Here is a 24,251-nt window from a genome sequence, read left to right as displayed (position 1 = left end):
TGAATAATTTTATTTTTTTCCATGGATGATTAAGACCTGGTTACAAATGTAATGATGCATTTACCTTCCTTATAATATTTTAGACCCACCTGGCACTCCTGACTACATTGATGTCACCCGGGAAACCATCACACTTAAATGGAACCCACCATTGCGTGATGGAGGCAGTAAGATTGTGGCCTATAGCATTGAGAAACGGCAAGGAAATGAACGCTGGGTGAGATGCAACTTTACTGACGTCAGTGAATGTCAGTACACAGTTACAGGACTCAGTCCTGGGGATCGCTATGAGTTCAGAATAATTGCAAGAAATGCTGTTGGAACTATAAGCCCGCCCTCACAGTCTTCTGGCATTATTATGACAAGAGATGAAAATGGTAAGCATTTACAACTTATTTCCAATGAGACTAAGCGCATTCACATTTTTAAAAACCACATTTGGCCTCTGGCCTGTAAAATGGGAACAGAAACAAATTACCCGAAGTTGCTAAGTGAATGAATTATGTCTTTCTACCTTTCAGATGAAAAGAAGAAAAAAGTAATTGGCATCAATTATTTTTACCATGTCTATTATTTCACTCCATTCCCACGTAAAGAGCATGCAGCAAGTTGGAATGAGTTTTTAGCTTTGTAATTTTCGCCACTTACAGTAAATAAAGAAAAAAGGTTCTCAAGGATAACTGTCCATCTTCACTGAAGTTATTAAAATACAACATACATCCAACAATACAATCATTCCCTTGCTTGAATGCAGCTAATGGCCTCTTAAAAGAACTTGTTTGTGCAGCAAAGTAAATGATCTGTAAATGTTTCACTTTTCTTTTTACAAACAGCAATGCAAAATTAAAAACATGACAGGCATTACAAAGCGAATAATAATAGGCAAATATCTAACCCCATAGTCCAAATTCTCAATTATCAATCCTACTTTCAAAATAGCCTTTGGTAGCACAGTACAAGTCATTACTCTTCCAGGCCTTGTGATATGGCACTACTGAAAAATATATATTTCTTTTGTTTTTATTAAGCCAAACTAATACACAGTATTTCTCTTCCTCTTATAGTTCCACCAATAGTAGAGTTTGGTCCTGAGTACTTTGATGGTCTCATTATTAAGTCTGGAGAGAGCCTTAGAATTAAAGCTTTGGTACAAGGAAGACCAGTGCCTCGAGTAACTTGGTTCAAAGATGGAGTGGAAATCGAAAAGAGGATGAATATGGAAATAACCGATGTCCTTGGATCCACCAGCCTATTTGTTAGAGATGCTACTCGGGACCATCGTGGTATATATACAGTGGAAGCCAAAAATGCATCTGGTTCTGCAAAAGCAGAAATTAAAGTGAAAGTACAAGGTACTTTTAAAATAGCTTCTTAATGTTACAATTTATGAACTTGGATTAGAGACATGCCTAGTTGTGTTTTAATGGACAAGGAAAAAGAAACTAACTCTAGAAACTTTTTCTTACAGATACACCAGGAAAAGTAGTTGGGCCAATAAGATTCACCAATATTACTGGGGAGAAGATGACTCTGTGGTGGGATGCTCCACTCAACGACGGTTGTGCTCCCATAACCCACTACATCATTGAAAAACGGGAAACCAGCAGACTTGCTTGGGCACTAATTGAGGATAAATGTGAAGCCCAAAGTTACACTGCCATTAAACTAATAAACGGCAATGAATACCAATTCCGTGTTTCTGCAGTTAACAAGTTTGGTGTTGGCAGGCCACTTGATTCTGATCCAGTGGTTGCTCAAATACAATACAGTAAGTTTGCATTTTTGCTAAGTGGTACTATGTCAAAAGATTAACCTTCCAAGCAAATGTATCTAATTGATTTGGGGTTTTGTTTTTGTTTTACAGCTGTTCCTGATGCCCCTGGCACTCCAGAACCTAGCAACGTAACAGGCAACAGCATTACCCTGACATGGGCAAGGCCAGAATCAGATGGTGGCAGTGAAATTCAACAGTATATCCTTGAAAGAAGAGAAAAGAAAAGCACAAGATGGGTAAAAGTGATCAGTAAACGACCAATCTCCGAAACAAGATTCAAAGTCACCGGTCTGACAGAAGGCAATGAGTATGAATTCCATGTCATGGCTGAAAATGCTGCAGGAGTCGGACCTGCAAGTGGCATCTCGAGACTCATTAAATGTAGAGAGCCCGTCAACCCACCAGGTCCTCCTGCAGTGGTCAAAGTAACAGACACATCAAAGACAACTGTGAGCTTAGAATGGTCCAAACCAGTGTTTGATGGCGGCATGGAAATAATTGGGTACATTATTGAAATGTGCAAGGCCGACTTAGGAGACTGGCACAAGGTGAATGCAGAGGCATGCGTGAAAACAAGATATACCGTCACCGATCTACAAGCAGGTGAAGAATACAAATTCCGAGTTAGTGCTATCAATGGTGCTGGAAAAGGAGACAGCTGTGAAGTGACCGGCACAATTAAAGCAGTTGACCGGTTAACAGCTCCTGAGTTAGACATAGATGCAAACTTCAAACAGACTCATATTGTTAGAGCTGGGGCCAGTATTCGCCTCTTCATTGCCTACCAAGGTAGACCTACTCCTACAGCTGTGTGGAGCAAACCAGACTCTAACCTTAGCCTTCGGGCTGATATCCATACAACAGACTCCTTCAGCACCCTCACTGTGGAAAACTGCAACAGAAATGATGCAGGGAAATATACCCTTACTGTGGAAAACAACAGTGGTAGTAAGTCGATCACATTCACCGTAAAAGTGCTAGACACTCCAGGCCCGCCCGGCCCAATTACCTTCAAAGATGTGACCCGGGGATCGGCTACATTGATGTGGGATGCCCCCCTTCTTGATGGTGGTGCCCGAATCCATCACTATGTGGTAGAGAAACGAGAGGCAAGTCGCCGGAGTTGGCAGGTTATCAGTGAAAAATGCACTCGACAGATCCTCAAGGTCGGTGACCTGGCAGAAGGTGTTCCATACTATTTCCGTGTTTCTGCAGTAAATGAGTATGGTGTTGGTGAGCCCTATGAAATGCCAGAACCAATTGTAGCCACAGAACAGCCTGCTCCACCTAGAAGACTTGATGTTGTTGATACTAGCAAATCCTCTGCAGTCTTAGCTTGGCTTAAACCTGAGCACGATGGAGGCAGCCGGATCACTGGCTACCTGCTTGAAATGAGACAAAAGGGATCTGACTTCTGGGTTGAAGCTGGTCACACCAAACAGCTGACTTTCACAGTAGAGCGTCTTGTTGAGAACACTGAATATGAATTCCGTGTGAAGGCCAAGAATGATGCTGGCTACAGTGAACCCAGGGAAGCCTTCTCTTCTGTCATCATTAAGGAGCCTCAAATCGAGCCCACTGCTGACCTCACTGGAATTACCAATCAGCTTATAACTTGCAAAGCAGGAAGCCCATTTACCATTGACGTACCAATCAGTGGTCGTCCCGCCCCCAAAGTAACATGGAAACTGGAAGAAATGAGACTTAAAGAGACGGATCGAGTGAGCATTACAACAACAAAAGACAGGACCACCCTGACTGTAAAGGACAGCATGAGAGGTGACTCTGGAAGATACTTCTTGACTCTGGAAAATACAGCTGGTGTTAAAACATTTACCATCACAGTTGTGGTCATTGGAAGGCCAGGTCCAGTAACCGGCCCCATTGAGGTCTCATCTGTCTCGGCTGAATCGTGTGTCCTGTCATGGGGAGAACCTAAAGATGATGGAGGCACTGAAATTACTAATTACATAGTTGAAAAGCGTGAATCGGGTACAACAGCTTGGCATCTTGTCAATTCCAGTGTCAAGCGCACTCAAATTAAAGTCACTCATCTCACAAAATACATGGAATATTCTTTCCGTGTCAGTTCAGAGAACAGATTTGGTGTCAGCAAACCTCTAGAATCAGCACCAATAGTTGCTGAACATCCATTTGGTAAGAAAAATAAAAATCCTATTTCAAAGTCTCTGTTATTAAATGTTTCCCCTGAGTTTTATAAAATTGTATTCATACTTAATACCTTTGTTTATATTTAGTCCCACCAAGTGCTCCTACCAGACCTGAGGTCTATCATGTGTCTGCCAATGCCATGTCTATTCGTTGGGAAGAACCCTACCACGATGGTGGCAGTAAAATCGTTGGCTACTGGGTTGAGAAGAAAGAACGTAACACAATTCTTTGGGTGAAAGAAAACAAAGTGCCATGCTTAGAGTGCAACTACAAAGTAACTGGTTTAGTAGAAGGACTGGAATATCAGTTCAGAACTTATGCACTCAATGCTGCAGGTGTTAGCAAGGCCAGCGAAGCTTCAAGACCTATAATGGCTCAAAATCCAGTTGGTATGTATCACAATTTAAGGGCATATTTGTTTATTATTACTGATTCTAGTAGAACTCAGAGTGGTATATTTTAACCTTATTTTTGCATCCCTTCTAGATGCACCAGGCAGACCAGAGGTGACAGATGTCACAAGATCAACAGTATCACTGATTTGGTCTGCCCCAGTGTATGATGGAGGCAGCAAGGTTGTGGGCTACATCATAGAGCGTAAGCCAGTCAGTGAGGTAGGAGACGGTCGCTGGCTGAAGTGCAACTATACCATTGTATCTGACAATTTCTTCACCGTGACTGCTCTCAGTGAAGGAGACACTTATGAGTTCCGTGTGTTAGCCAAGAATGCAGCAGGCGTAATTAGCAAAGGGTCTGAATCTACAGGCCCTGTCACTTGCCGAGATGAATACGGTAGGAAATAGTCAACATTCTCCTTTTTAAAATTATCACAATTTATGTGAAAATAAACTCTCAGATATTCATTCATATCTGTTTTGCCTACTGACAGCTCCACCCAAAGCCGAACTGGATGCCCGATTACAGGGTGATCTGGTTACCATCAGAGCAGGTTCTGATCTTGTTCTGGATGCTGCAGTTGGTGGCAAACCTGAACCCAAAATTATCTGGACCAAAGGAGACAAGGAGCTAGATCTCTGTGAAAAAGTCTCTTTGCAGTATACTGGCAAACGAGCAACTGCTGTGATCAAGTTCTGTGACAGGAGTGACACTGGAAAATACACTTTAACAGTGAAAAACGCCAGCGGGACCAAGGCCGTGTCTGTCATGGTCAAAGTGCTTGGTAAGCATGTCAAATGTTCTCACATTTATATAGCATTTTCTAGTGTGGGCAGAAAGAATGATCTTCATCATGGCTTGTCATTACACCTGTTTCAGATTCCCCTGGCCCATGTGGAAAGCTCACCGTCAGTAGAGTAACAGAGGAGAAGTGCACTTTAGCCTGGAGCCTTCCTCAGGAAGACGGAGGAGCAGAAATCACTCACTACATCGTGGAAAGACGCGAGACTAGCAGGCTCAACTGGGTGATTGTTGAAGGCGAATGCCCAACCCTATCCTATGTCGTTACCAGGCTCATCAAGAACAATGAGTACATATTCCGAGTGAGGGCAGTAAACAAATATGGCCCTGGTGTGCCTGTTGAATCAGAGCCAATTGTAGCCAGAAACTCATTCAGTGAGTATTAACACTCAAACAATTTGACAGTTGAAATGTAATAGAATCGGGGGAGGAGGGAGAAGGGCAGTCTTATTAATAGTAATTTTGTGCAATTCTAATCATCCTTGTTTTCATAAACAGCTATTCCATCACCACCTGGCATACCTGAAGAAGTTGGGACTGGCAAAGAGCATATCATCATTCAGTGGACAAAACCTGAATCTGATGGTGGCAATGAAATCAGCAACTACCTAGTAGACAAACGTGAGAAGAAGAGCCTGCGCTGGACACGTGTCAACAAAGACTACGTCGTGTATGATACCAGGCTGAAGGTGACGAGCCTGATGGAGGGTTGTGATTACCAGTTCCGAGTGACTGCAGTGAATGCAGCTGGTAACAGTGAGCCCAGCGAAGCTTCCAACTTCATCTCATGCAGAGAACCATCATGTGAGCTCCAAGAATTATACATAAATACAATGCTCCTCAAAACTATATGACAGATAATTTTCCAACATACAAATTCTAAGAATTTGTAGAATGTATGAATGGTCTAGAAAAGCATATGCTTATTCACATGATCATAAATATAGCTTAAGTCAGAGAACATTTTAACTACTACATCTGTTAAGTTAGCAATTAGAATTGCTAAAAATTGTTACAGCATTTTCCAATTAATGGAAAAATATTCTACTATCAATATGAAAAGAATCTATTTCATAAATTTTCCTTAGAGAAAAATGCATTGTACCATTGTACTGTAACAACTGAAAAGAAAAATGGCAAAACTCCTTTTAAGAAGAGGTTTAGCAGGAACATACAGTTTCTAGTGGTTTCATAAGTTACTGACAAAATAATTGTCATAAGAGCTTCAAAAGTAAGTGGCAAATCCTTTTACAGAGTCTGAGTCCAAGAACTATAAAGGAATAGTCACTGGGACTGAACTGGGGAAGTTGAGATGAAGGGGGCCAGCCCCTCCACACCTGTGGGTATTTCTCATCAGACGGGACAAGAGACTGAGAAAAGAAATAAGACACAGAGACAAATTATAGAGAAAGAAAAGTGGGTCCAGGTGACCAGCACTCAGCATATGGAGGACCTGCACCGGCACCGGTCTCTGAGTTCCCTCAGTTTTTATTGATTATTATTTTTCACTATCTAAGCAAGAGGAATGCGGTAGGAGAGCAGGGTGATAATAACGAGAAGGTCAGCAAAAAAACATGTGAGCAAAAGAATCTATGTCATAATTAAGTTCAAGGGGAGGTACTATGCCTGGATGTGCATGTAGGTCAGATTTGTTTTTCTCCGCCCAAACATCTCAGTGGAGTAAAGAATAACAAAGCAGCACTGCTGCCAACATGTCTCGCCTCCTGCTATAGGGTGGTTTTTCTCCTATCTCAGAAGTGAACAAATGTACAACCGGGTTTTATACCGAGACATTCGGTTCCCAGGGGCAAGCAGGAGACAGTGGCTTCCTCTATCTCAACTGCAAGAGGCCTTCCTCTTTTACTAATCCTCCTCAGCACAGACCCTTCACGGGTGTTGGACTGGGGGATGGTCAAGTCTTTCCCATCCCACGAGGCCATATTTCAGACTATCACATGGGGAGAAACCTTGGACAATATCCGGCTTTCCAGGGCAGAGGTCCCTGCCGCTTTCCACAATGCATTGTGCCCCTGGTTTATCAAGACTGAAGAATGGCGATAACTTTTACCAAGCATACTGCCTGTAAACATTTTGTTAACAAGGCACATCCTGCACAGCCCTAGATCCCTTCAACCTTGATTCCATACAACCCTTGTTTCTGTGAGCTCAAGGTTGGGGCAAAGTTACAGATTAACAGAATCTCAGGGCAAAGCAATTGTTCAGAATACAGGTCAAAATGGGGTTTCTTATGTCTTCCCTTTATACATAGACACAGTAACAATCTGATCTCCCTTTCTTTTCCCTACATTGAGGAAACCAATTCCTGTATTCATTAGAAATGTATTGGTGGCAAGAGATACTAACCCAGTGAAAGATAAGCAACTAAAGGAAAGTCCCTAAGAATGGGTACTTTAAGTAATGAGCTTAGCTAACGGAGAATACACAGTGAAGCTAGCCAAAGCAGTGGGGAAGAAATATCCACTTTCCTAAAGCAATTTAATTATTAAGATAATAATATTAAATTATAATGTGGCATGCAGTGCTGTCCTACAATATCAGGAACCTAGTTAATAAAGATTATTTTGGCGAGTGTGGACAAAGAGCAATAATGCCTTTGTGAGTCTTGAAAACAAAAAATACAAATCTCAACATTTCCTTATTTGCCTAATATCTGCATCTCACTTTTTAAATTCCATAGATACCCCTGGACCACCTTCTGCTCCAAGAGTTGTGGATACCACCAAACACAGCATTAGTTTGGCATGGACCAAACCCATGTATGATGGTGGTGCTGACATCACAGGATATGTTCTGGAAATGCAAGAGAAGGACACTGATCAGTGGTACCGAGTGCATACCAAAGCCACAATAAGAAATACTGAATTCACTGTGCCAGATCTTAAAATGGGTCAGAAATATTCCTTCAGAGTTGCTGCCGTGAACGTGAAGGGTATGAGCGAATACAGTGAATCGATTGCTGAAATTGAGCCCGTGGAAAGAATAGGTATATATCATAGAAACTTTTAGGTGAATTATTTTCTTCTCATACCTGTCCATGAATTAATTAAATTTTGTCATTAAATTTCCAGAAATACCAGATCTCGAGCTTGCAGATGATCTAAAGAAGACTGTGACCATCAGGGCTGGGGCCTCCTTGCGCTTGATGGTGTCTGTATCTGGAAGACCACCTCCTGTCATCACGTGGAGCAAGCAGGGCATTGACCTTGCAAGTCGGGCAATTATTGACACCACTGAGAGCTACTCATTGCTAATAGTGGACAAAGTTAATCGGTATGATGCTGGAAAATACACAATTGAAGCTGAAAACCAATCTGGCAAGAAATCAGCAACAGTCCTCGTTAAAGTCTATGGTAAGCATTTTACTTAAAATTGGCTATACAATGAGTAGATCCTCTAAAACAACATAGCTTGACCTATGATTGATTACCTCTCTAGAGAGGAACTATGTTGATTATATTTCCCCAAGGAAAAAAAAACAGCTATCAGGCAAATAGGAAATATTAATCTTTCATTCTGTTTTTCAGATACTCCTGGTCCCTGTCCTTCAGTGAAAGTTAAGGAAGTATCAAGAGATTCTGTGACTATAACTTGGGAAATTCCCACGATTGATGGTGGAGCTCCAGTCAACAATTACATTGTTGAGAAGCGTGAAGCTGCCATGAGAGCATTCAAAACAGTAACTACCAAATGCAGCAAGACACTTTACAGAATTTCTGGACTTGTAGAAGGAACCATGTACTACTTCAGAGTGCTGCCAGAAAATATTTATGGCATTGGAGAACCCTGTGAAACATCTGATGCAGTACTGGTCTCAGAAGTGCCTTTGGTGCCTACAAAGCTAGAAGTGGTCGATGTCACCAAATCCACTGTTACCCTTGCCTGGGAAAAACCACTCTATGATGGCGGTAGCCGACTCACTGGATATGTTCTCGAGGCCTGCAAAGCTGGCACAGAGAGATGGATGAAGGTTGTCACCTTAAAACCCACAGTCCTAGAGCACACTGTGACTTCCTTAAATGAAGGTGAACAATACTTATTTAGAGTGAGGGCACAAAATGAGAAAGGTGTGTCAGAAGCAAGAGAGATTGTCACAGCCGTGACTGTACAAGACCTCAGAGGTATGTACCAAATAGCCAAATAATAATAATGGTAAAGTAAAATGAAAATTCAGAATTCGTAACAATTTACCATAAAAATAATGCTTCAGAATAAATACCTGATTTCTTTCCCATAGTGTTGCCAACAATCGATCTTTCTACGATGCCTCAGAAGACCATCCATGTCCCAGCTGGCAGACCAGTAGAGCTGGTGATACCTATTGCTGGCCGTCCACCTCCTGCTGCTTCCTGGTTCTTTGCTGGTTCTAAACTGAGAGAATCAGAGCGTGTCACAGTTGAAACTCACACTAAAGTAGCTAAATTAACCATCCGTGAAACCACTATCAGAGATACTGGAGAATACACACTTGAACTGAAGAATGTTACTGGAACTACTTCAGAAACCATTAAAGTTATCATTCTTGGTAAGGATGTGTGACAAAGACACAAGCAAGTTGTTGATGTTCAGTCACCCAATTTTGATTTGAAGTAAAAATTAATTTCTTGTATTTCTTCTCCTTCATAGACAAGCCTGGTCCACCAACAGGACCTATTAGGATTGATGAAATTGATGCTACATCAATTACCATTTCCTGGGAACCACCTGAATTGGACGGTGGTGCTCCATTGAGTGGTTATGTGGTAGAACAACGTGATGCTCATCGTCCAGGATGGCTGCCCGTTTCTGAATCAGTGACTAGGTCCACGTTTAAGTTTACCAGACTCACTGAAGGAAATGAGTATGTGTTCCGTGTGGCTGCAACAAACCGCTTTGGGATTGGCTCTTACTTGCAGTCTGAGGTCATAGAGTGTCGCAGCAGCATCCGTAAGTCCACGACCCTTCTACCACTCTCTCCACCTCTGATTCTCAATGTTAACAAAAAAGAATTTGTTTTTAATATGCCCTAATGTAAATAAAAATAGGTCACAAAATTAACCCTGTGGTCTTTCTAAGGTTTCTAAACCTCCTTTTCTCAGAGCTTTTCAACACACTTAGGCTTGATTTTTTTTTAAATCTTCACTCTTATGAAAGAGGAGGGAGTTAGGAAGAAAGGAATGGAAGGAAGAAAAGAGAGAAGGGTAGGAGGAAGAGAGGAAAGGAAGGAGGACTGGCAATGTTATAGTGAGAAAAAAATACACAGTCCATACTTAATAAATGTAGAATTGAAGAAAATGAGGAACAGCAAGGAAAGTACAAAATTAAACCTCAGCATCACCCAATATACCCATGTAACAAACCTGCACATGTACCCCTGAACCTAAAACAAAAGTCAAAATTTTTAATAAAAATAATTAGTTAATTAAATGATTTAAATTAAAATTTACAAATAGTACAAAAGTGAAACTATTGGAAAAATAGTCATGTGTCTTATATATCTTTTAAAATACCAACCAAAACCTAAGGCACACACAAATATATGAGTCATTGTTTCAATTTATCCATATTGCCATATCCTGTTAACCTCTGTCTTGTCACAGGTATTCCTGGACCCCCAGAAACATTACAGATATTTGATGTTTCCCGTGATGGTATGACACTTACTTGGTACCCACCAGAGGATGACGGTGGCTCCCAAGTGACTGGATACATTGTGGAGCGCAAAGAAGTGAGAGCAGATCGATGGGTCCGTGTAAATAAAGTACCTGTGACAATGACACGGTACCGCTCCACTGGCCTTATTGAAGGCTTAGAATATGAACACCGTGTCACAGCCATTAATGCAAGAGGGTCTGGAAAACCAAGTCGTCCTTCCAAACCCATCGTTGCCATGGATCCAATTGGTAAGTACATTTTGTATCAGTCAAGTTTGAGTTATAATTTATATGTGGGAAAATTCACCTTTTTGAAGTATACAGTTCTATGACTTTTGAAAAATGTACTGTTTTGTAATCACCACCACAATCAAAATGTGGAATATTTTTATTACCCCATAAAGTTCCCTTGTGTCCATTTGTAATCAGTCCCTTCCCCACCCCAGCTGCTAGCAATTTCTGGCAAATAATTTTTAATATTCTTCTCTGGAGTCAATTTGCACCTCTTTAAGATAAGATTCATAATATATGCTTTCTATCACAATTAACATTTTAAAACAAGTTAATATTTCTGGAAGCACTTTAAAAACTGATGATAAATGTAAGATAATAATAGTGATTAAAAATGAAGCACATTTAAGAGAAAGGAAAGTGAAAAAATGTTAAGTATTTTTAACTGATAAAATGAATAAAATTTTCTTTTTCTTTTTTTTTTTTTTTTGAGACAGAGTCTCACTCTGTCGCCCAAGCTGGAGTGCAGTGGCATGATCTTGGCTTACTGCAACCTCTGCCTCTCAGGTTCAAGCAATTCTTCTGCCTCAGCCTTCTGAGTAGCTGGGATTACAGATGTCTGCCACCACACATGGCTAATTTTTATATTTTTAGTAGAGACGGGGTTTCACCATGTTGGCCAGGCTGGTCTTGAATTCCTGACCTCAAGTACCTGCCTACCTCGGCCTCCCAAAGTGCTGTGATTATAGGCATGAACCACCACACCCGGCCATGAATAAAATTTTCACAGGACAAAAAAACAGGCTAATGTTAACAGTCCCTGTTTCAACAACCCATTGAATTTGTTAGGTGGCAGAGCTAATTTTCAACTTTGCGGCAACTTTAACCAGTATATTGTCTTATTCTTATTCCCAGCTCCTCCAGGAAAGCCACAAAACCCAAGAGTTACTGATACAACAAGGACATCAGTTTCCCTGGCCTGGAGCGTTCCAGAAGATGAAGGAGGATCTAAAGTCACAGGCTACTTGATTGAAATGCAAAAAGTAGATCAACATGAATGGACCAAGTGTAACACCACTCCAACCAAGATTCGAGAGTATACTCTAACACACCTACCTCAGGGTGCGGAATACAGGTTCCGCATCCTAGCTTGTAATGCTGGTGGACCTGGCGAGCCTGCTGAGGTACCAGGAACAGTCAAAGTCACTGAAATGCTTGGTGAGACATATGATCATTTACTTTCTGCAATAATTGCCATAGACTTATTTCTTACTCCCCCTACCCCAAATGCTAAATTGAAACCCTACTCTTTTTTCCAGAATATCCTGATTATGAACTTGATGAAAGATACCAGGAAGGCATCTTTGTAAGGCAAGGTGGAGTCATCAGACTTACCATACCAATCAAAGGAAAACCATTCCCAATATGTAAATGGACCAAGGAAGGCCAGGATATTAGTAAGCGTGCCATGATTGCAACATCTGAAACACACACTGAGCTTGTGATCAAAGAAGCAGACAGGGGTGATTCTGGCACTTACGACCTGGTTCTGGAAAATAAATGTGGCAAGAAGGCTGTCTACATCAAGGTCAGGGTGATAGGAAGTCCCAACAGTCCAGAAGGGCCACTGGAATATGATGACATCCAAGCCCGCTCTGTGAGGGTCAGCTGGAGACCTCCTGCTGATGATGGTGGTGCTGACATCTTAGGTTACATCCTCGAGAGACGAGAAGTGCCTAAAGCCGCCTGGTATACCATTGATTCTAGAGTCCGAGGTACATCTCTGGTGGTAAAAGGCCTTAAAGAGAATGTAGAATACCATTTCCGTGTTTCAGCAGAAAACCAGTTTGGCATAAGCAAGCCCTTGAAATCTGAGGAACCAGTCATACCAAAAACACCACTGAGTAAGTGTCCTTTCAACCACAAAATTATAAACATTATTTCAGCACTTTTCTGTTTTTAAATGAAAATCATCGGCTTATAAGACTTGGGACTGTACTCTAATACATGTGTGCTTTCTACTTATATTTATAGATCCTCCAGAACCTCCAAGCAATCCTCCGGAAGTACTCGATGTAACCAAGAGTTCTGTTAGCTTGTCCTGGTCCCGGCCCAAAGATGATGGTGGTTCTCGAGTCACAGGCTACTACATTGAACGCAAAGAGACATCCACTGACAAGTGGGTCAGACACAACAAGACTCAGATCACTACCACAATGTACACTGTCACGGGGCTTGTTCCCGATGCTGAGTATCAGTTCCGAATCATTGCACAGAATGATGTTGGCCTAAGTGAGACCAGCCCTGCTTCTGAACCAGTTGTTTGCAAAGATCCATTTGGTAAGGAATTCAGAAGAAGGGGTTAAATTAAAGAAGCAAGCCATGTTTGGTCCTTTTATTTCACCAGTAAAGCTGATTCCCTTTTCATTATTTTACAATATTTCAGATAAACCAAGCCAACCAGGAGAACTTGAGATTCTTTCAATATCCAAAGATAGTGTCACTCTACAGTGGGAGAAACCTGAATGTGATGGTGGCAAAGAAATTCTTGGATATTGGGTTGAATATAGACAGTCTGGAGACAGTGCCTGGAAGAAGAGCAGTAAGGAACGTATTAAGGACAAGCAATTCACAATAGGGGGTTTGCTGGAAGCTACTGAATATGAATTCAGGGTTTTTGCTGAGAATGAGACTGGGCTGAGCAGACCTCGAAGGACTGCTATGTCTATAAAGACTAAACTCACATGTAAGTAGCCTTTGGTTCTCTACTTATGATTTACAAACTAAACAAATTAAGGCTAATTTCCCCTCTATACTAAGTAGAACCCTGGAAAGCTTTATTGGAGAGCAAGTGTTTAGAAAGAAAAGCAAGTGCACACACAGGAGATATGATAAGTTCTATAGGAAACCATTCCAAGCACATAACTTCAGCAGGAGATGTTAGAGGCAGTGAACTGAGCACTTTCCTTGAGCAATTCCCTCTAATGCAATGGTTTCTTTTTTAAAATACTTCCCAACAAGATTTGAAAGGTCAACACTTGTATGCCACTTCAATGAACCTAAGTAAGGGCAAGAATACTACAGAATTATAGAGAGAATTTATAGTCCCTTAAAAGCCTATACATTATTAATTCCCTTCCAATCATAAAGGGAAAAAGTCATTCTACAGAAAATGTGACAATGTGCTCATTGAATCCCTATTTACCATATGATCCTAAGAAAATCACTTCAAAGAGTTTTTAAGAATTAGGCTAATATGTAAATCATGGTATGTGTTAGTAAATAAGGTAAATTCATTCCTGATGTACAAGGACAAAGGATTACAGATTGAGTAGTAACAATCACTTAATATTATCTTTCATATCGTTCAGCTGGAGAGGCCCCAGGAATACGCAAAGAAATGAAGGATGTTACCACCAAATTGGGTGAAGCTGCTCAACTCTCATGCCAGATTGTTGGAAGGCCTCTTCCTGACATTAAATGGTACAGATTTGGTAAAGAGCTCATACAAAGCCGGAAATACAAAATGTCTTCAGATGGACGCACACACACTCTTACAGTAATGACAGAGGAACAGGAAGATGAAGGTGTTTATACCTGCATAGCCACCAATGAGGTTGGAGAAGTAGAAACCAGTAGTAAGCTTCTCCTGCAAGCAACACCACAGTTCCATCCTGGTTACCCACTGAAAGAGAAATATTATGGAGCTGTGGGTTCTACACTTCGGCTTCATGTTATGTACATTGGTCGTCCAGTACCTGCCATGACTTGGTTCCATGGTCAGAAACTTTTGCAAAACTCAGAAAACATTACTATTGAAAACACTGAGCACTATACTCATCTTGTCATGAAGAACGTCCAACGTAAGACTCATGCTGGGAAATACAAAGTCCAGCTCAGCAATGTTTTCGGAACAGTTGATGCCATCCTTGATGTGGAAATACAAGGTATTTTATTTTTATTTTCAGTGCTTTTTATTTTTAAAGAAAAAAAAAATCTCAAAAACACACTATGAAAATCACTACAATTGTATTTTCCCCCAACAGATAAACCAGACAAACCTACAGGACCAATTGTGATCGAAGCTCTATTGAAGAACTCTGCAGTGATCAGCTGGAAACCACCCGCAGATGATGGAGGCTCCTGGATCACCAACTATGTGGTGGAAAAATGTGAGGCCAAGGAGGGGGCTGAATGGCAATTGGTGTCTTCAGCCATCTCAGTGACAACCTGTAGAATTGTGAACCTCACAGAAAATGCTGGCTATTACTTCCGGGTTTCAGCTCAGAACACTTTCGGCATCAGTGAACCTCTAGAAGTGTCCTCAGTTGTGATCATTAAGAGTCCATTTGGTGAGTACAACCTGATTTCCATATCTTCCTATGGTAAAGTTCCATCTTTGTATGAAATTCTTTTAAACAGAAAGAAATTTTGAAAGGAAATAGCAAAGATTCAGATAAAGTACAAGTGCCTTTACTTTCATTTTAATTGAATGTTTGCATATCTAAAAGGAGAAATATATATCCTAACCCCTTTTTAAAAATACAACTTTGGTTTTTGATATGTCTTAGTATAAAGTAACCAATTTCATTTTTCTGGAATACCTATTTTTTAATAAAATTTTGGACTCATAACATTCTTTTCTTAAATAAATAAGCTTTAATAAAGCTGCCTGTTTCATCTCATGACTTAAATCTTTTGGTTTTTTTAATAGAAAAGCCAGGTGCTCCTGGCAAACCAACTATTACTGCTGTCACAAAAGATTCTTGTGTTGTGGCTTGGAAGCCACCTGTCAGTGATGGAGGTGCAAAGATTAGAAATTACTACCTTGAGAAGCGCGAGAAGAAGCAGAATAAATGGATTTCTGTGACAACAGAAGAAATTCGAGAAACTGTCTTTTCGGTGAAAAACCTTATTGAAGGTCTTGAATATGAGTTCCGTGTGAAATGTGAAAACCTAGGTGGGGAAAGTGAATGGAGTGAAATATCAGAACCCATCACTCCCAAATCTGATGTTCCAATTCAGGCACCACACTTTAAAGAGGAACTGAGAAATCTAAATGTCAGATATCAGAGCAATGCTACTTTGGTCTGCAAAGTGACTGGTCATCCAAAACCTATCGTGAAATGGTACAGACAAGGCAAAGAAATCATTGCAGATGGATTAAAATATAGGATTCAAGAATTTAAGGGTGGCTATCACCAGCTCATCATTGCAAGTGTCACAGATGATGATGCCACAGTTTACCAAGTCAGAGCTACCAACCAAGGGGGATCTGTGTCTGGCACTGCCTCCTTGGAAGTGGAAGGTAAAAATATATTATCATCAATTTGAGGCTAAATGAGTTATTAACTTGGGGGGTGCAGGTTATTGCACTTAAACAAATATTGTTAGGTGTTGCTAAATTATATTCTTATTTTTTTCTGATACAGTTCCAGCTAAGATACACTTACCTAAAACTCTTGAAGGCATGGGAGCAGTTCATGCTCTCCGAGGTGAAGTGGTCAGCATCAAGATTCCTTTCAGTGGCAAACCAGATCCTGTGATCACCTGGCAGAAAGGACAAGATCTCATTGACAATAATGGCCACTACCAAGTTATTGTCACAAGATCCTTCACATCACTTGTTTTCCCCAATGGGGTAGAGAGAAAAGATGCTGGTTTCTATGTGGTCTGTGCTAAAAACAGATTTGGAATTGATCAGAAGACAGTTGAACTGGATGTGGCTGATGTTCCTGACCCACCCAGAGGAGTCAAAGTTAGTGATGTCTCACGAGATTCTGTCAACTTAACATGGACTGAGCCGGCCTCTGATGGTGGCAGCAAAATCACCAACTACATTGTTGAAAAATGTGCAACTACTGCAGAAAGATGGCTTCGTGTAGGACAAGCCCGAGAAACACGTTATACTGTGATCAACTTATTTGGAAAAACAAGTTACCAGTTCCGGGTAATAGCTGAAAATAAATTTGGTCTGAGCAAGCCTTCTGAGCCTTCAGAACCAACCATAACCAAAGAAGATAAGACCAGAGCTATGAACTATGATGAAGAGGTAGATGAAACCAGGGAAGTCTCCATGACTAAAGCATCTCACTCTTCAACCAAAGAACTCTATGAGAAATATATGATTGCTGAAGATCTTGGGCGTGGTGAGTTTGGAATTGTCCACCGTTGTGTTGAAACATCCTCAAAGAAGACATACATGGCCAAATTTGTTAAAGTCAAAGGGACTGATCAGGTTTTGGTAAAGAAGGAAATTTCCATTCTGAATATTGCTAGGCATAGAAACATCTTATACCTCCATGAATCATTTGAAAGCATGGAAGAATTAGTTATGATCTTTGAGTTTATATCAGGACTTGACATATTTGAGCGCATTAACACAAGTGCTTTTGAACTTAATGAAAGAGAAATTGTAAGTTATGTTCACCAGGTCTGTGAAGCACTTCAGTTCTTACACAGTCATAATATTGGACACTTTGACATTAGACCAGAAAATATCATTTACCAAACCAGAAGAAGCTCTACCATTAAAATAATAGAATTTGGTCAAGCCCGTCAGCTGAAACCAGGGGACAACTTCAGGCTTCTATTCACTGCCCCAGAATACTATGCACCTGAAGTCCACCAGCATGATGTTGTCAGCACAGCCACAGACATGTGGTCACTTGGAACACTGGTATATGTGCTATTGAGTGGTATCAACCCATTCCTGGCTGAAACTAACCAACAGATCATTGAGAATATCATGAATGCTGAATATACTTTCGATGAAGAAGCATTCAAAGAGATTAGCCTTGAAGCCATGGATTTTGTTGACCGGTTGTTAGTGAAAGAGAGAAAATCTCGCATGACAGCATCAGAGGCTCTCCAGCACCCATGGTTGAAGCAGAAGATAGAAAGAGTCAGTACTAAAGTTATCAGAACATTAAAACACCGGCGTTATTACCACACCCTGATCAAGAAAGACCTCAACATGGTTGTGTCAGCAGCCCGGATCTCCTGTGGTGGTGCAATTCGATCTCAGAAGGGAGTGAGTGTTGCTAAAGTTAAAGTAGCATCCATTGAAATTGGCCCAGTTTCTGGGCAGATAATGCATGCAGTTGGTGAAGAAGGAGGACATGTCAAATATGTATGCAAAATTGAAAATTATGATCAGTCTACCCAAGTGACTTGGTACTTCGGTGTCCGACAGCTGGAGAACAGTGAGAAATATGAAATCACCTATGAAGATGGAGTGGCCATCCTCTATGTCAAAGACATTACCAAATTTGATGATGGTACCTACCGATGCAAAGTAGTCAATGACTACGGTGAAGACAGTTCTTATGCAGAGCTATTTGTTAAAGGTGTGAGAGAAGTCTATGACTATTACTGCCGTAGAACCATGAAGAAAATTAAGCGCAGAACAGATACAATGAGACTCCTGGAAAGGCCACCAGAATTTACCCTGCCTCTCTATAATAAGACAGCTTATGTAGGTGAAAATGTCCGGTTTGGAGTAACTATAACTGTCCACCCAGAGCCTCGTGTAACATGGTATAAATCAGGTCAGAAAATCAAACCAGGTGACGATGACAAGAAGTACACATTTGAGTCAGACAAGGGTCTTTACCAATTAACAATCAACAGTGTCACTACAGATGATGACGCTGAATATACTGTTGTGGCAAGGAACAAATACGGTGAAGACAGCTGTAAAGCAAAGCTGACGGTAACCCTACACCCACCTCCATCAGACAGTACCTTAAGACCCATGTTCAAAAGGTTACTGGCAAATGCAGAATGCCAAGAAGGCCAAAGTGTCTGCTTTGAGATCAGAGTGTCTGGCATCCCCCCACCAACATTAAAATGGGAGAAAGATGGTCAGCCACTGTCCCTTGGACCTAACATTGAAATTATCCATGAAGGCTTGGATTATTATGCTCTGCACATCAGGGACACTTTGCCTGAAGACACAGGTTATTATAGAGTCACAGCCACTAACACAGCTGGGTCCACCAGCTGCCAGGCTCACCTACAAGTGGAACGCCTGAGGTACAAGAAACAGGAATTCAAGAGTAGGGAGGAGCATGAGCGACACGTACAAAAACAAATTGACAAAACCCTCAGAATGGCTGAAATTCTTTCTGGAACTGAAAGTGTGCCACTGACACAGGTAGCTAAAGAGGCTCTGAGAGAAGCTTCCATCCTTTACAAACCAGCTGTAAGCACCAAGACTGTAAAAGGGGAATTCAGACTTGAGACAGAGGAAAAGAAAGAGGAGAGAAAACTCCGGATGCCTTATGATGTACCAGAGCCACGCAAGTACAAGCAGACTACCATAGAAGAAGACCAACACATCAAGCAGTTCGTGCCCATGTCTGACATGAAGTGGTATAAAAAGATACGTGATCAGTATGAAATGCCTGGGAAACTTGACAGAGTTGTACAGAAACGACCCAAGCGCATCCGCCTTTCAAGATGGGAACAGTTCTATGTGATGCCTCTTCCACGCATTACGGATCAATACAGACCTAGATGGCGTATTCCTAAACTGTCCCAAGATGATCTTGAGATAGTGAGACCAGCCCGCCGGCGTACACCTTCTCCTGATTATTACTTTTACTACCGACCTAGAAGACGTTCTCTTGGAGACATCTCTGATGAAGAATTACTCCTCCCCATTGATGACTACTTAGCAATGAAAAGAACAGAGGAAGAGAGGCTGCGTCTTGAAGAAGAGCTTGAATTAGGTTTTTCAGCTTCACCCCCAAGCCGAAGCCCTCCACGCTTTGAGCTTTCTAGCCTACGTTACTCTTCACCACAAGCTCATGTCAAGGTGGAGGAAACAAGAAAAGACTTCAGGTATTCAACCTATCACATCCCAACGAAGGCTGAAGCTAGTACAAGTTATGCAGAACTGAGGGAACGGCATGCCCAGGCTGCGTACAGACAGCCAAAGCAACGGCAAAGAATCATGGCTGAGAAGGAGGATGAAGAGTTGCTTCGCCCAGTTACGACCACCCAGCGTCTCTCAGAATACAAAAGCGAACTTGACTACATGTCAAAGGAGGAAAAGTCTAGAAAGAAATCAAGGCGACAAAGAGAAGTGACAGAAATAACAGAAATTGAGGAAGAATACGAAATCTCAAAACGTGCTCAAAGAGAATCATCCTCATCCGCATCTAGACTACTGAGACGACGGCGCTCCCTGTCTCCAACTTATATTGAGTTAATGAGGCCGGTGTCTGAGCTGATCCGGTCACGTCCACAACCGGCTGAGGAATACGAAGATGACACAGAAAGACGGTCACCTACTCCAGAAAGAACTCGCCCACGATCCCCCAGCCCTGTGTCTAGTGAGAGATCACTCTCGAGATTTGAGAGGTCTGCAAGATTTGATATCTTTTCCAGGTATGAGTCCATGAAAGCTGCTTTAAAAACTCAGAAGACATCAGAAAGGAAGTATGAAGTTTTGAGTCAGCAGCCTTTCACACTGGACCATGCCCCTCGAATCACATTGAGAATGCGCTCACACAGGGTACCATGTGGCCAAAATACACGTTTTATTTTAAATGTTCAGTCTAAGCCAACTGCTGAGGTTAAATGGTACCACAATGGTGTGGAACTCCAAGAAAGCAGTAAGATTCATTACACCAACATGAGTGGAGTTCTGACCCTGGAAATTCTGGACTGTCATATTGATGACAGTGGAACCTACCGTGCTGTGTGCACCAACTACAAGGGCGAAGCTTCTGACTATGCAACACTGGACGTAACAGGAGGGGATTATACCACCTATGCTTCCAGGCGCAGAGATGAAGAGGTCCCCAGATCTGTTTTCCCTGAGCTGACAAGAACAGAGGCGTATGCTGTTTCATCATTTAAGAAAACATCTGAGATGGAAGCTTCGTCTTCTGTCAGGGAAGTGAAATCACAGATGACAGAGACAAGGGAAAGTCTCTCCTCATATGAACACCATGCATCTGCAGAAATGAAAAGTGCTGCATTAGAAGAAAAGTCGCTGGAAGAAAAATCCACAACCAGAAAGATCAAGACAACTTTGGCGGCAAGAATTCTAACAAAGCCACGGTCCATGACTGTCCACGAGGGCGAGTCTGCAAGGTTTTCTTGTGACACCGATGGTGAGCCGGTACCAACTGTGACCTGGCTGCGTAAAGGACAAGTGCTAAGTACTTCTGCCCGCCACCAAGTGACCACCACAAAGTACAAATCAACCTTTGAGATCTCTTCAGTTCAGGCTTCCGATGAGGGCAATTACAGCGTGGTGGTAGAAAACAGTGAAGGGAAACAAGAAGCAGAGTTCACTCTGACTGTTCAAAAGGCCAGGGTAACTGAAAAGGCTGTGACATCACCACCAAGAGTCAAATCCCCAGAGCCTCGGGTGAAATCCCCAGAAGCAGTTAAATCTCCAAAACGAGTGAAATCTCCAGAACCTTCTCACCCCAAAGCCGTATCACCCACAGAGACAAAAACAACATCAACAGAGAAAGTTCAGCACCTCCCAGTCTCTGCCCCACCAAAGATTACTCAGTTCCTGAAAGCAGAAGCTTCTAAAGAGATTGCAAAGCTGACCTGTGTGGTTGAAAGCAGTGTATTAAGTGCAAAACAGGTCACCTGGTATAAAGATGGCAAGAAACTGAAGGAAAATGGGCATTTCCAGTTTCATTATTCAGCAGATGGTACCTATGAGCTCAAAATCCATAACCTCACTGAATCTGATCAAGGAGAATATGTTTGTGAGATTTCTGGTGAAGGTGGAACATCTAAAACCAACTTCCAATTTGTGGGGCAAGCCTTTAAGAGTATCCATGAGAAGGTATCAAAAATATCAGAAACTAAGAAATCAGATCAGAAAACCACTGAGTCAACAGAAACCAGAAAAACTGAACCAAAAGCTCCTGAACCAATTTCCTCAAAACCAGTAATTGTTACTGGGTTGCATGATACAACTGTTTCTTCAGACAGTGTTGCTAAATTTGCAGTTAAAGCTACTGGAGAACCCCGGCCAACTGTCATCTGGACAAAAGATGGAAAGGTAACCAGTTCTTAAATGTCTCTTACTTTTATCTTCTAAAATATTTTATCTCCTAAATTCAGCTTCCCAAAAAACACTTAAAATGAAATCACTTTTTAAAGCGCAAATCATTTGCATTCTACAGGCTATTACACAAGGAGGTAAATATAAACTCTCTGAAGACAAGGGAGGGTTCCTCTTAGAAATTCACAAGACTGATACTTCTGACAGTGGACTTTATACTTGTACGGTAAAAAATTCAGCTGGATCTGTGTCCTCTAGCTGCAAATTAACAATAAAAGGTAGGTTGGCTTTTGTTTTTACCCACATTTTTTCAGAAGATAATATTAGGGAAATATTTTCAAACATCCCCCCTTATATACACATACAAGAAAGTATTAAAATAAAATTATTTTCCTAATTCCAGAATGCAATTTGTACACCAAAGTAGAAACACACATTTGAAGTTAGCATATGCTTTTCTATGAGCATAAAAAGCAGTTATTAAGTACCTTATTATATATGGTATTATATAAGATTCTATAGTGTCAGCCCCTGCTCCCAGGAATATTTAAGAATAAAGTCAGTGAATATACAAAATGGCACTGCTTGCCTAAACCTTCACAGTTGCTAATTGTCCAAAGCAGTACAAAGTTAATTAAAGAACTATTTCTGTTTTACCAATTAAAATTAGTTTGCTTTCATTTCAATCTTCTGAAAGATAATTTAATGTTTTGGTTACTCAAAATCTCCCAAATCCACTTATCTCCTAAATCCTTTGACTATTCTTTTCAAGACTTTTTTCCTTAAGTCATAGGAATCATCTTTGGTTCAGTTTAGTTTAAGGACTCATTACACTGATTTCAAAAGTCACACATGACAATTTTCCAAAAGTGTAACTGAGAAAGTATTAGGTATTACCTACACTGCATGAAGTTGACTTTTTTCTTTGTATGTTTTTCACATGCAGAATCTAGAAGAGTAAAAGGTGGGGGTCTCTTTCTAATTAAGTTTGCCTTACAGAGGTTTCTTTTTTAGCTGTAAAAGATACTGAGGCACAGAAAGTCTCTACACAAAAGACTTCTGAAATTACATCTCAGAAGAAAGCTGTTGTCCAAGAGGAAATTTCCCAAAAAGCCCTAATGTCTGAAGAAATTAAGATGTCAGAGGCAAAACAAGAAAAGTTAGCCCTCAAAGAGGAAGCTTCAAAGGTTTTGATTTCCGAAGAAGTCAAGAAATCAGCAGCAACCTCCCTGGAAAAATCCATTGTCCATGAGGAAATCACTAAAACATCACAGGCATCAGAAGAAATCAGAACTCATGCTGAGATTAAAGCATTTTCTACTCAGATGAGCATAAATGAAGGTCAAAGAGTGGTTTTAAAAGCCAACATTGCTGGTGCCACTGATGTGAAATGGGTACTGAATGGCATAGAGCTTACCAACTCTGAGGAGTACCGATACGGTGTCTCAGGCAGCGATCAGACCCTCACCATCAAGCAAGCTAGTCACAGAGATGAAGGAATCCTCACCTGCATAGGCAAAACCAAGGAAGGAATCGTCAAGTGTCAGTATGATTTGATGCTGAGCAAAGAACTCTCAGATGCTCCAGCCTTCATCTCCCAGCCTAGATCTCAAAATATTAATGAAGGACAAAATGTTCTCTTTACTTGTGAAATCAGTGGCGAGCCATCCCCTGAAATCGAATGGTTTAAAAACAACCTGCCAGTAAGTTTAATTATGAATATATTATTGAAGAAAAAACTAAAATACCATGTCTTCCACATCTAAAGAACTTCAACATTTCCTTTCTTTTTCCTTCGTCTTAGATTTCTGTTTCTTCAAATGTCAGCATAAGTCGCTCCAGAAACATATACTCTCTTGAAATCCGAAATGCATCAGTCAGCGACAGTGGAAAGTACACAATTAAGGCCAAAAATTTCCGTGGCCAGTGTTCAGCTACAGCTTCCTTAACGGTCCTTCGTAAGTATCTCCTCACCATTCTTCCTTACATGCTTAAGGCCTTTAGATGGTTTTTTTTGCCTCTCTTTCAAGCACAGAAAACTCTAAGAAGCCTTATTAAATTCCATGTGAAAGAGGGACAGCCATCCGATGTGAATTCATTCTTGCAGTCAAACTTTCTTTATAGTTACACAGAAACTTGGATAGATTACATTTCAAAGTAAAGCTACCAACTGCCCTGTAAC

The 24,251-nt window shown here is 41.1% G+C and overlaps 1 protein-coding gene across 10 annotated transcripts in view; it reads left to right on the top strand.

Moving 5' to 3' along the window:
• The window catches only part of LOC105468968 (titin), a 272,665-nt gene that overhangs the window by 246,348 nt on the left and 2,066 nt on the right, over positions 1-24,251 (top strand). For all 10 annotated transcript variants that reach the window (XM_071073842.1, XM_071073841.1, XM_071073840.1 and 7 more), the window contains 26 exons: positions 84-377; positions 1,065-1,352; positions 1,469-1,768; positions 1,865-3,931; positions 4,033-4,335; positions 4,433-4,738; positions 4,836-5,126; positions 5,222-5,518; positions 5,642-5,947; positions 7,842-8,147; positions 8,233-8,514; positions 8,689-9,282; positions 9,399-9,686; positions 9,788-10,087; positions 10,741-11,043; positions 11,941-12,243; positions 12,345-12,929; positions 13,060-13,365; positions 13,472-13,771; positions 14,397-14,972; positions 15,072-15,377; positions 15,740-16,333; positions 16,458-22,066; positions 22,191-22,347; positions 23,084-23,772; positions 23,874-24,027. In XM_071073842.1, coding sequence (XP_070929943.1) covers positions 84-377; positions 1,065-1,352; positions 1,469-1,768; positions 1,865-3,931; positions 4,033-4,335; positions 4,433-4,738; positions 4,836-5,126; positions 5,222-5,518; positions 5,642-5,947; positions 7,842-8,147; positions 8,233-8,514; positions 8,689-9,282; positions 9,399-9,686; positions 9,788-10,087; positions 10,741-11,043; positions 11,941-12,243; positions 12,345-12,929; positions 13,060-13,365; positions 13,472-13,771; positions 14,397-14,972; positions 15,072-15,377; positions 15,740-16,333; positions 16,458-22,066; positions 22,191-22,347; positions 23,084-23,772; positions 23,874-24,027 — 16,104 coding nt within the window. The remainder of the gene's footprint in view (positions 1-83; positions 378-1,064; positions 1,353-1,468; positions 1,769-1,864; positions 3,932-4,032; positions 4,336-4,432; positions 4,739-4,835; positions 5,127-5,221; positions 5,519-5,641; positions 5,948-7,841; positions 8,148-8,232; positions 8,515-8,688; positions 9,283-9,398; positions 9,687-9,787; positions 10,088-10,740; positions 11,044-11,940; positions 12,244-12,344; positions 12,930-13,059; positions 13,366-13,471; positions 13,772-14,396; positions 14,973-15,071; positions 15,378-15,739; positions 16,334-16,457; positions 22,067-22,190; positions 22,348-23,083; positions 23,773-23,873; positions 24,028-24,251) is intronic.

The sequence above is a fragment of the Macaca nemestrina genome, chromosome 11 (assembly GCF_043159975.1).
Source record: "Macaca nemestrina isolate mMacNem1 chromosome 11, mMacNem.hap1, whole genome shotgun sequence".
Lineage (NCBI taxonomy): Eukaryota > Metazoa > Chordata > Mammalia > Primates > Cercopithecidae > Macaca > Macaca nemestrina.
This window is presented reverse-complemented; position numbering and strand designations above follow the sequence as displayed.